Source organism: Fringilla coelebs (genome assembly GCF_963513975.1).
Source record: "Fringilla coelebs genome assembly, chromosome: 11".
Taxonomy (NCBI): domain Eukaryota; kingdom Metazoa; phylum Chordata; class Aves; order Passeriformes; family Fringillidae; genus Fringilla; species Fringilla coelebs.
The window spans coordinates 16,221,306-16,234,098 of record NC_140037.1 but is presented as its reverse complement, the minus strand read 5'-3'; the positions used below and the strand labels follow the sequence as shown (position 1 = coordinate 16,234,098).

At 43.6% G+C, this 12,793-nt stretch overlaps 1 protein-coding gene across 2 annotated transcripts in view; it reads right to left on the bottom strand.

Annotated features, from left to right (window-relative positions):
* The window catches only part of NRK (Nik related kinase), an 86,644-nt gene that overhangs the window by 17,062 nt on the left and 56,789 nt on the right, over nucleotides 1-12,793 (bottom strand). For both annotated transcript variants that reach the window (XM_084213191.1, XM_084213192.1), the window contains exons 17-24: nucleotides 11,802-11,869; nucleotides 10,616-10,731; nucleotides 8,142-8,239; nucleotides 7,643-7,770; nucleotides 3,959-4,052; nucleotides 1,743-1,916; nucleotides 1,127-1,256; nucleotides 648-806 (exon numbers count right to left, since the gene is read on the bottom strand). In XM_084213191.1, coding sequence (XP_084069317.1) covers nucleotides 648-806; nucleotides 1,127-1,256; nucleotides 1,743-1,916; nucleotides 3,959-4,052; nucleotides 7,643-7,770; nucleotides 8,142-8,239; nucleotides 10,616-10,731; nucleotides 11,802-11,869 — 967 coding nt within the window. The remainder of the gene's footprint in view (nucleotides 1-647; nucleotides 807-1,126; nucleotides 1,257-1,742; nucleotides 1,917-3,958; nucleotides 4,053-7,642; nucleotides 7,771-8,141; nucleotides 8,240-10,615; nucleotides 10,732-11,801; nucleotides 11,870-12,793) is intronic.

Genomic DNA, 12,793 nt, shown 5'->3' with positions numbered 1-12,793 from the left:
AGAAAGATAGTTAAAACAACTCTACAGTTTGGGTAATGTATGACTGGGACAAGGTCTGCAGCTGCTGAGAGTGACCTGACTGCTGTATCTTGGTTTTACACTACATGAAGCTGACCCTGTAAAAAGCATGTAAGTTTAAACAATGGTGATGTTCCATAACAACAGAATAAGCAGACAGCAGGAACTAAGCAAGACAAGCCTTTGGAAAGACCTGACCTGCTTTGGATCCTTGGAATACCTAATACATATGACAGCCAAAGGCTTGGTGTTTGGATTATTTCCCCTGGGTCAGAGCTCTGTGATCAGCTGTACCCATGTGCAGCTCAGATGAGCCTCATGAACCACAAAAGCTGCTGAAACATTTGCAACTTTTGGGTCTCCCAAGAGCATGGTTTCAACTTGGTGCTTGACCAAAACCTTTTCTCATTCTGATGCACAAAGTCCTTTGCAGCTGTATTTCATGTGTTTGCCATCTTGCCCTGGGAAGGCAGAGCCCTGTAAGTGACACAGGTGTCAGCTCAGGGATCCACTCCAGCACACTCTGCCAGGACAGCAGCAAGACAACTGTGAAATCTGCCTAGCAGACACTGCCAGCCACTGCTGCTGTGCCTTCCCTCCACACACCTGCCCAAGGACCCCCAGCTTACCCCACAGAGCAGCACACAGGACCTCGGAGTTGAATTTCTTCTTGTATTTACGGATTTCTGGGCTGTCACTTTGTGGGCGGATATTGGTTGGATTGACATTGACAACAGAGCCCTTCCTTGCATTTTCCCTCCTGACAGGCTCAGGTTTGGCACTAGATGCTGGAATGAAAGACACAATTGTGGAAAATGTGAGTGTTTGGTTACAGCTCTTATCTGAACCACCTTGTTCATGGTAGAGAAAAAGAAACCCTAGAGGGGTGAGAAAACACCCTGAGAGCTTTGTATAGCCCCCCAAAAAAATCTGGAAAATTCCTCAGGCATTCCTGAGAAAGCATGGTGGTAACACAGCAGCAGAGCACAGCAAACCACACCTGAAAACATGAAAGAAGGGCGGAAGCAGTACCAAACCCCAAAACCAAAAACAACACAGAAAAAACCCCCAGGAGGGACATTTTAATGCAAAGGCAAAGCATACTCACGAGAACTACAGGAAGGTCCTACTGGACTGGTGGGAGGGGTGATTGGCAGCAGTCTCGGATCTATGAATGATGTGAAGGATGTTGTGGAGGATGTGCTGCTCTTGGCAGGTGGGCTTTCAGCACAGGGGCTCTGCAATGAGAAACAGGAGCTGCCTCAGGCGGGCAGTGCTCAGGGCACACACCCTCTGGTGCTCTGACAGAGCTGTTACCTGCCTCAAGTGACCCCTCTCCCCACAGGCCCATGCTCACAGCAGTGTCAGAGCCCTCTGGGGCTGCCCTGTGCTCCCTCACATGATGGCTGGGTGGCAGAAAGCCAGGGACAATGAGCAAAGGCACATCAGAATGCTGCCATGGCAAGGAGCAGAAGGTGTGAATACTCTATCTCGTGCAAAAGCAGAGAAAAAACAAAGCAAGGAAATAAAGAGAGCAGAGAAAGAGATGGGGGAAAATAAGTGGAATGATGAAATCTGTTAGGCTGCTCAAGATTTCTTATCTTCCTCCCAGATAAAACTTTTAAAGGAAAGAAGGGTGAAAAAACTCACTGTAAAAAGAGACAGGATAGAGGAACTTAAAAAGGCTGGAGCTCAATCCAGGCAATCTGTAATTTATCTCTTACCTTAGTCAGAGGTTTGTTCTGAGGTTCCTGGCAAGTCACTGGCACTTGTGGCGGGTTCACAGAGGAGTCTGTAATTTGGCTTTGCTGGAGGAGATCTGGCAGGAGATAGTTCTGGTTGTTTATGCTCCAAAGGCCTTCTTGAGTGTTTGGAATTTGTTTCCCTAAAATCTGATCCTGCATGAGAACATACAGATAAACACCACATTTAGTTTATTTCCAATGCACTCTCCAACTCCAGTTAATTAGGATGATAAGTAATGAGCACATGGAGAGGAGTGCTCTCCCTTGATGCATCATTTAAAGACAAACCCCATGGCAAGATTAAAACCAAAAATTACCAAAACAATTACACACAAAGTGTATGGCAAACATCTGAGATGACAAATCTGGGGTGTACTCCTGAAGAACTCCACAAATATTCTTCATCTATATTACCTCAAGCACAGAAAAAGAAGGAACTTCTGCCTCAGAAATACCAAGTAAAATGATTTGCTAATGAGTTTCAGACCTGACCGTGGCATACTGCAGACAGAAGAAGGCACTTCTTGGTTCTGGACTTGCATTTAGTTTGAAGCCCTTCACCATTAATTTCATTGCTACTTTCCATTTACTGAATTAGGAAACCTTACTCCAGAAAGAGGACATTTAGTAGGACCCAACATCAGCACTTCCAGTACAGTGACATTTGGTTCTGCAGATCTCCTTACAGCACCCTATGGAAATACTTGTGAACTTTGTGAGATACCACACAAACTCTTTCCCTGACAGCACTATCTATGGAGTCAGAGGTGGGTTTCTGGGAATACATTTTATGTTTAATTTGGATGTAAAAACTGAAACCAAAATATGCAAGTCAGTACTTGAAATTGGGGAACTAAGCCAGTATGGGGCTTTTTAGTTCAGTTTTCAGTCACATTCAACGGAGCAAAACCAAACCAAATCCCCATTTGAATCACTCAGGCAGTTTGGTACACCCTAACCACTTCAAAGCTGCTCAGGCTGATGGGACAAGGAAAGCCATGCTAGAGATGATGTGGAGACTCATGGTGGCTGTAGCTGGTGGGTGAAAAAGGGTTCAGAGGAAGGGATGGGAGGTTCCACGAGAAGGGAGGAGAAGACTAGAAGGCAGAGGAGAAGAGGTGTCAGCCGTCTGCCTGTTCTCCCTCCCACACTCTTTCCTCCAAACTCACCAAAACACATAGCCTCAACTCTTTATCATCCTCCCTCGTCCTCAGGGTGGGCCTCAAAGACCCCAAAATTCTCCCTTCCCTCAAGCAGCCTGGATATCAGGGGAAAGTGGAAAAACTGGGCTGGTTTTGCCGCAAGAGAAATACTGGTTTATGCCCCATTTATAGCTCTTTCTCCAAAGCAGAGTCTTTTCTCCTTGAGGATAGTGGGAAGAAGGCCATGTGGAACTCCCTCCCCAGGCAGGAGGGTCACCACTCTGGTCTGAAGTTTAGAGACACCAGAGGAAAAGAAAACTCCTTTTTCTTTCTACCCTGACACAGCTCTGGAGAAAACACCAGTTCCACAGTGATTTATTTTCCCTATCTGTGAAGCAAGAATACACTCAGTAATATCTAAAAAGGGCCCTAACACCAAGTACAAGTCTTATTACTGTAATTTTTTTCTTGTTTTCAACCACAAAGAACATTGTTCTGCTTTGTCTCTCTTAATCTTTTCTGCGCTGATATTTATCACAGGGGAAAATCCACATGACTGGAAGCCTCTACTAGAAACTACAGCTGGAAGGAACCACAACATGACATATGAGAAGACAAGAATTTTTTCTAAGCCAGTAGGGAGAGATAAAGTGGTTTTCCCCTGCTCTGGTAATATTTTAAGTAGTAGGAGGTAGTTCACTTTAAACTGGAATAAAAAGAAGTCAAGATTTTTTAAAAGAAGCAACAATGCACACCAACAATAATCAACAGTGCTTTTTGCCCAGTGCCTTCACAAAATACCTTGACATCAGAAACAGGTCAATAAGAAGGACAAATGAAGAATTGCAATTTTGTACCTAAATGTAAGCATTTCTACAGGAAGCACAAAACCTGAAACTACACATTTTTTTTTCAAGGCTTATAGCTATAATTTGCAATGACTGAGCAGAACTTCAGATGCTCCCAAGAAGTAATGGATATGGCATTTATCATGCACATTAATGACCTGACTCCCCCTCGCTGTACCCACCCCCTTACAAATGGCCAAATTACCTTCTGTTCTGCCACGGTGCTTTGGGGTTTCAGTTCAATTCCATCTGGTACCCTTGTCCTTGAGAAATCTGCAATTCTGCCGCTTAGCAGTTGCCTGGTAACAAACTCCAATTAATGAACAGAACTACTTCAGGGGGGAAAAAAGAGGAAAAAAAAAGGAAAAAAACTACACATAACCATGTTCAAAAGTGAACATAATTAACATTCAATAGTTACACTCAAAGGTTCTTGTACAAAAGCAAGCTGATTAGTCTGTGGATCTGCCTGAATGGGCTTGTGCCTGAGGACCACTCACACACAGCAGGAAGCTCTCCCCACCTTGACAGAGAGCATCCCTTCATCTCCCTGCACTTCATCCATCATCTTTCAGACACTGCATAGCTCAGGCAAGTCCCTCAAGCTGTCATTTGGGAAGTGCCTACTTCAAAACTTCTGTCTCCTGTCACAAGTTCCCCTGTGGGGTGTAATTATGAGCCACCCTGCTCTCCAGAGAGAGCAGCAGCTGCTCTGCCATGTGCTGCTGTCAGGGACCTCTCTGCCAGTGCCTGCTGGGACAGGCTACACTGGAATTTTATCCTGTGAATCAGTCCCTGAAACATGGACCTCCTCACCTTAAAAGGAAACACAGAAAGCATTGCCCAGCGCACAGAAGACAGAAGAAAGCAAGAGCTGCTGGACTGGCTGGGGCCAAGAGTCCTCCTAGCCCAGCATCCCATCCTTAACAGTGATCAAAAGCTGATAGCAAAAGCAAGAGTGACAACAAGGCAAGTGTCTGTTGTAAATTCCCAGTACATCACTGCTTCCTGCACTGCCTGAGGTATCTTTGCATTTTAAACTTTTTCACCCAAGTGGAACTGCTTCAAACACGTCTTGGCCCCATTTCTGCACACTGCCACCTTAAATTATTTATTTATCCCATTTATTTATTTATACTCATATCTTTTTTACTGCAATCCATTTAAGCCTATTACATTTTTGCTTCCTTTCCAGTAATTACAAAATTGACTGGATTCAGCCAGTGTGAAGGGTTCTACAGTACTATGTGCCAACTGGTAGCAGATTGAAATGTATTTTTTTCTTTTAAATGATGCCCCATGTGATAACAAAGAAGGTTTGGTGAGAGACCTAGTGGTTTAAGATGGGTATGTAAGAGTAGAAGTTTTTGTGGCATTTTTTATTGTTTATTTTTTGGTTTTGGATTGTCTCCCTACTCTATGTGAGTGGGTAAATATTTGCATACCAAACGTAGAAGGAATGACAAGATGTGGATTAGGATCAATGGTAAATGCCAGGACCTGTTCTTATTAGGGAAGCAAACAGCAGGTGATCTTAAATAATGTCAACCTCCAACTTAGAGAGGGAGAAAGTAATTCCTAGCCAAGCACACACCTGCATCCACCTTGTCCAAATGCTGGTAGGAAACAGCAATCAAAGAGCAAAGAGAGGAAACTGATCTATACAAACGAGTCCCAGGATACTCAGTGTTTTAGGGGCATACTGCAGGCATTGGAGGAGGAAGCACTCTCCATAAAGTAAGAGAAATTAACACCAATGGAATAGATGTTCTAAACAAGGAGGTAAGACACTGGATCCTATACACTGACACTCTTTCCTTAAAAACAAAAAACTGGAGTGGGTGAGGAAGAAGTCTGTCTCATCTCACTGTAAAGAAAAACAAGACCAGAAGTTGCTTTACTGGTGAAACACAGCAGCCCTCAGTCCAGCATCTTCAGCCTTCTCAGGGTGGTTACCAGGATTCATCCAAGAACACAGGAAACTCCTTCTCTTGCAGATGTCCCAAGTGTAGCCCTAATGGGCACCCCCAGGAAAGCTGGAGTGTGGACATCAGGTGCTGCGCCACAGCCCAGGCAAGAAAAGAAAACACAGGTTGGTTTCAGCAACCCACTAAAACTTGGCCCAAGGTGTTTCAGCCAGAGCCCCCTCAGAAACACTCCAGAGTCCAAGGGGCTTCAAATCCTACATGCTTTAGAGAGTAAAATACCACCAAACCCTTCACTTCACCCAGAATATGCAGTTTCAACACTGGCTGCTCCTTTCAGTCAAGATCACTATCCTATTTGCTATTTACTTGGCAGCAATCAGGATATACTTCCTGAAGTATCTTTTAATACAAATGATGTTCAGCCAAGGTGAAGGGACTTTGTTAATATGAAGATTTTACAGGGGCTCTTGCAGTGGTTGTGTGCACAGAAAGGTAAATGTGACAAGGAGCATCCTAACTGCATCTCTCCAGAGGATGGGTGGATCTCAGACACAGAGGAGATGTAAATAACAAATGCAGAGTTCCAAAGGCAGCGATACCACTCCTTCAAATCATACAGCATGCAAGGATCACAGCAATCTGACACTTACACAGCAAAGTCATTGCTACAGGGCAAATCCATACTTTTTATGTAGAGTCTTTCTGAGGTCTAGGATGAATTCTATGACCTAGAGTGAATAAAACTTTTTACAGATCAGAATAAGGTGGTTTAGAAGAGGATCAGTAGGAAAACAAAGGCATTACAGTAAAAGTCAGCTCTTTCAGGTGCGCTGAATAAGCGACAAGTTTTTTAACATTCTTTTTTCCTCATCTCAGCCTTGAAAATGAACTTCAGAAATGCAAATGAGGAGCATATGCAGGCACAAAAATTCTACCTCTTCAGAGCAGCAGAGGGGAAAGGACTGGTACCAGCCCAACACAACCTGCCAACAATGCTCCAAATCTGGGCATCTCTACCTAACACCTGACAAAACTGCATTTGTAATTCTGTCAGAAGAGCAAGAGCCCCATTCCAGAGAGCTCTGTGGCCCTGGGATGCACTTCAAAGTAAATCCTAGAACTTGAATAAACTGAGTCTCTTTGCAAGAAAATCAGAAATTTCATTCACCAATACTAAAAAATGTTTCTGTTTGCTGTTCCTGACCCCCTGACTCCCTTCTCTTGGAGTAGCAAGCTATTCTTGCTCCACTATTTCTCAGCAGAATACATATTTTACATGACAGGTAGAACACCACAAGATGTCAGTCACAAAACCAGCAAGATAAACTGGAAAGCTAGAGAGACACAGTTCAGGTGGGATCAGCTGTGGGACAAGCCACAGCATCAGCTGGAAACCACAGCAGATGCAGAATGTCAGTATTAGAAATACAGAACATTTTACAAAGCCATCTCTCCTTTTCATTAACAGCCCTGGTGAAGAAATCAACTTTTCAGTGGCAATTATTTCTCCCAGAGTGAAGAGACTATGTGATCTCAAGGGTCATGTCTGCCTTGTTTTCTCCACTGTAACCTGTATTTGTCATGAAGGCATACAGTTTTTACAGTTTTGTTTCACTCTCCTTTCTTCTTTCAAAAATTCCATGTAAATGTAGATCAATGTGAAGTAATCCCTATAAAAGCACTACCCAATACATCCAGTTAAAACAAGACATTTCCTCACTGTCCCAGGGCAGCAAGTCATCAAAGTGTATTATTACCCTGTGCACATCTGATGGAGCAAACATTTACCCCCAGGAGTTCATTAAAATGCAATTAAATTGCTTAATTACAACTGACACAAATGAGTGATAGTAACTTCAAAGGAGGGGGAATATTTAGGCATGCCAGCTTTTCCTAGATATTTAGAACTGTTTAACAAGAATAATATTATTATTAATAATAATAATAATAATCAAGCCAACCTTGTGTGGTTTGTGTCATCTTCATCACTGCTGCTGCTGCTGCTGCCTTCATCACTTGAGGAGGAATAGTCTGCTGCTTTTAACAAGGAGTTGGCACTGTCCTTCACCTTGGCAAAGGAGCCTGGACTCTGAGCAAAGAAAACTCAGCTGAAGAACCCATTGTTGAACAGCACCTGCTGTATTTTACTGTCCCAGCATACACAGTTATGGTCACTTCCACCCCAAAAAAGCTGTACTAGGAAGCTGAACTGGTTCTGTTGGTCCATCACAGGTGAGTATCTCACACAGGAAAGTGACTTGAGCCAAAACTGGACACTCTGCTGAGGACCTGAGCTGGACACAAGTCAGACCTGGACTGAGAGCAGTGAGCTTGAGCCAGCCTCACATACCCCTCAGGTTGACTCATGAGTGACAGCAAACTCCCACACCAAAACAGAGCTGTCTGCACAGTGAAAATGATGGACAAATCAGAAATATCAGTGGATTTAAAAGAACCTACTGCAATCTGGCCTGGATGAGAAACTTTTTCAGGCTTCTGATGCAACTGCACGTGGTTCTGGGACAACACATTCTCTGCCTTGGCCAGTCCTGGATTCCCTGGGGATAAAAAACCCCAAAAGTTTCTTTTTTTAAGTGTACATGCAGCAGGAGAGAGAGCAAGACAAGCACACATAGCTAGGATCCAAAGCAGACACCAGTCTCTGCTGACAAACTTCTCTTTTCTCTTTTGTTGCAAAGGAAAATCTCATTGCTTGTTTCCCAGTGGTTCTAGAAGCTGCAATATTACATACATAAATTGATATTGATGAACTTTAATGCAGCAAGCAAACCAAACCCTTGGTAACACACTCCCACGGCACATCAGCCAGAGCTCCATGAAAAGGGAGCAAGGGAAAAGGTGAGGGCATCCTCATGCCTTCCTCTGATCCTCTTCTTGAGGAGAGACAGCTCCTCACATCATCAGCTGCTGGTCATACTCCAGCACCAAGGGGCCAGGCAGCTATTTCCTGTCACTGCAGATAGGGGGGTCAGCAAGAAAGCTCAGGAGCCTGAGCCCCCCTGCACACCTCTGGGAGAGAGGTGCTGCCAAGATTTGACCTTCATTAAACTGTTACACAAAAACAGTCCAAAGTGATTATCTAAACCCAGCTAGGTGAAGGCAAACAGCTGAGCTAAACTGCAAATCTCCCTGTGAAATGTGGGCCCCCACTGCCTGCAAGCATTGGAAAAGCAAAAGAAGCCTTCAAGGGATGCTCTGCATACAACCCCTGACACAAGGGAATGGAGGGAAAGCCACTGTCCCCTCATCCTGCCCTGGGACACACTGGCCAGCTCAACACTTGCCTTTTTCAGCAGTTCCTCCCATGACTACCCCACTGTTACCAGCAGGGCTCTTTGTGAGTTAAGGGGGGAGAATTCAAGCTCACAGAAGTGAGGATTCCTATTTGGTAATTTAGTTTTGTCACAATGGTTTCATGTCTTCATCCATTTTGCAAAGCTTTCAAAACTCACAATTCCTTACTGGTCAATAAGCAACTAAGCAACTCAGCAGAACTATTAGCTTTAAAGTATTTATAGCCCTTTCCTCCAATTCATTATCCCTGTGGGTTTGGGAAAGCAACAAACTCCATCTGAAATGCCATATGCCAGAACAAGCTGTAATTTAATGACACTTAAGAACTCAAGGAGACAGTTTAAACCACAAGGGAGGTTTTCTATTCTTTGCATTTCTGGTGAGGTTTTTGCTTCCCCATGCCAAAATAGCACAGGAGTTACACATCACATGGCCTCTGCAAAGTTGAGCTGGGCTGTTGCATGTTGTTAACTCTGTTATTCAAACAAAAAATGACATAAGAGCAAAAAGAAACAAAACCCAAGCAATTTAAAGTGTTCTTTGGGTTTCTCTTGAAGAAAAGCTTCCTATTCTGTGTAGCTAGTAAAAGCAAAACTGGCTTGATTGTGTAAGTGTAATAAATAAGCAATTTGTTCTCATTTATCAAGGGCTTTTAAATTAACAATGTAAACTTCCATATAAAAATAAATGACCTCATAAGATCACTGGGGTGGTTTCAGAACATTTTTTGCATCCACCCTGCTATGACTTGGATTCCCCATGTTCCCAATCTTTAGTGGCCAACCTGGATGCAAGGCCTTGTGACACACCAGAGTTCTGTGAGGGGCTACACAAGAACTGCCCTGCAGCTGACCCACAGGAAACACCCGTGGGAGTAGCAAAAAAACCTGTCTACTTCTCCACATCCCCATCTGCCAGAACCTCAGCAACCAGAATCTGTACTGCAAAAAACTTCACAACCTGCTGCAAGCTACTGCATTCCTACACCACTAGCACTGACAGCAAAGGAGATTACTAAACTGTACTTTGCCTATATCAGATGGTTTTATCTTCCTTTTAACTTCTAATGTCTTTTTTTTTTCAATTTCACTATCTTTTTGCACATAAAAGAATATTGGAGAAATATTTCATAATGTGCTGTAGAGAGAGATTTATGTTTCCTTTTGTCAGTACATTATTAGAGTGCAGGAATATTAGTGTACACCAACTGCTCAAGTGTATCATCTTATCAGTGGGCAGTGCAAAGAGCAGAATTTTCCAATGAGTGAATATCAGTATTGAATTACATCTGTATTTCTGGAATGTTGGCTCTGCTGAGTTTCAATTGTGTCACTAACTGCAACAGAAATGATTTTTTTTCCAATTCTTAATTGAGGCAGTTCAAATTTTCCATATGAAAATATATTCACAGTCACTTTTCTAACTCAAAAGAGGAAGTACTTATATTTTAGGAACATGGATCATAAAATCCAGAGGGCTTTCAAAAGCCTCTCACCAGAGGATGTCATTAAAAGGACATATCCCATTTGCAATGCAGAACTTGACACCCTGCAGAAGACCATTTCATGTGACAAGAGTTTAGCACATTTTGACTGATGGATCTTTGACTTAGGAATCACCTGAGGTTGACCAGCTGCTCTGATGAGATCCCATCTCCCACTGCTTGGTGCCAGGAGTGCTGCTGCTGCTGTTCAGCTTCAGAGCATGTCCCCCAGGGGATGACTGATGAATGTTACTGAACAGAAAGACAAAAAGCAGATGAGACTCTTGTGTGCTGGAACAGAGACTGGAACAGAGCTCCTGCTGTTACAGTACAAGCTCATACTCTGGATAACTAAAAGTTTAGCTTCATTGCTGCTCCAAGCAGGGCCACCCAGGAGTGAGAGGAGATGATGGAGGGGACAGTTTCCTCTGGGTGCTCATCCTGGGAGACTACAGAGATTCCCAAGTCATTACAAAATATCCTTCCATATTACATGACCCTTGGACTCTTCAGAGTCAAGTTAGTCCTGATTCCAAAATCTCATGGCTTTACAACTCTAGAGAACTGCTCCTCTACCTTCCTAGAAGATACAAGAGCAGTCTTATCAACGGAGAAAGAAATGCACTGGACAATAAAATAAACTGCCAAGCCAGAAACTCAGTCCCAGAAGTCCCTCATTTGTAACACCGACAATTACTTACACATGTCTTTTCTGCTTTGCCTCCTGTAATTCCCAAGTGGGGAGCATTAAGGGCTTGATTTCACTTGAAAGTTATTTCAGACGATGTTTCTGACTCTGACTCATCAGAAATGCTGCACGTCACTTTGTTATTTCAGCTAAATCTACTTCACTTTCCAGTCTCTCCAACCCATTCTGTTCCCTGATTAGACATCCAGTGGGGGCTGCCCTTTACTGCTGAGCTCTAGACACCCTGGGTCTTTCCTCCTGGGTTATGAAAAAAGTACACCAGTCTTAAGGGCAGACTGCCAAAATTGTCACAATACATCTACAAGCTGCCTGTTCGAGCTACTATCAGGCAAAACAAGCAGCACAAGCTGTAATTAAAAGTGCCTGTACAAGGAGTTGAGGTGAGACCAGACCCCCCCTCACCAAAGCATCCAGACACCTGACTGTCCTTTGGAAGCAATGCCACTGGCACTGAGGTAGAGCATCTGCCACATACTTCAGTTTTTCTACTGACAATAAAGCAGCACTAAAAAATTACTTTAAGCATGAAATGCAGTATAAGCACAGTGCACATGTATAAACTATAAAGTGTGACTTTAGTTTTAGAATAAGCATAAAACACTTGAAAGTTTACCTTGAAAGGCATCTCTGATGGCCAGGCTGATCCCTGCTGTAAAATTTTGAGGTTGTCCTTTCTGGAACCTAAAGGATTTAAGCAAACATTTCAAGGTTGCTATTGATATTTTAATAAATAAACCAAGTCAATAAACCTAATGCTTATCCTTTATCAATGAAAAAATAAGACTAACCAACAGAAATGAACAATAGTTCAGTGGGACCTGTGGGGAGATATTCTATGGTATCAGCACTGGAAGCTGCAAGTCAGCAGCAGGTGCTTTCAGTTTGCTCTCAGCCAGTGCAGTCTAGCAGGGTGCAGACAGAAAGAGGTTTGCAGCTTTCCTCAGAGTCAGCATCATTCCTGGTCAATATTTAAAGCAGACAGTGAAAGACACCTAGTCACTGAATGCAGCTTTCCCCAGCTGGTGGATTACCTTATGTGGTTACCACAGGCTGGGGAATGAGACACAGACACCGCCCAGTTGCAAAGTAATAAAATAAATACACACATGGGCATATGAATTCCTGCTCAAATAGTCTTGGACTTGTTCTTAGAGATTCTGTTAGAAAGAGAAATACACTATCACCTCAATTACACAAACTAACAAGTTTTCCACAACAAGCCAGACCTTTTCACCAGAGGCTGCTACAAATACCTGGTCTAACAAAAGAGCTGTGTCTGCAATCACAGGTCCTGCAGATAGTATAAATGTGCAGATATCAAACACTGTGTTGATTTGGCACAGCCTGGTTTTTTGGTACTGGGGGAGGGCCACAGAAATGGCTTCTGTGAGGTGCTGCTGGAAGCTTCCACTGTGTCTGACAGAGCCGATCTCTGATGGCTCTGGAGATGGACGTGCTGCTGGCCCAGTTGGGTTGGTAACATCTCTGTGGTGATGTATTTAAGAAGAAAATCAAAGCAGCACACTGGCAGTTCTTTTCCAGGGTGGCGAGGTGCCCCCGTCGGGGCCATCCCGGCCCAGCCCCGGCGATGTGCCGCCGCAGCCG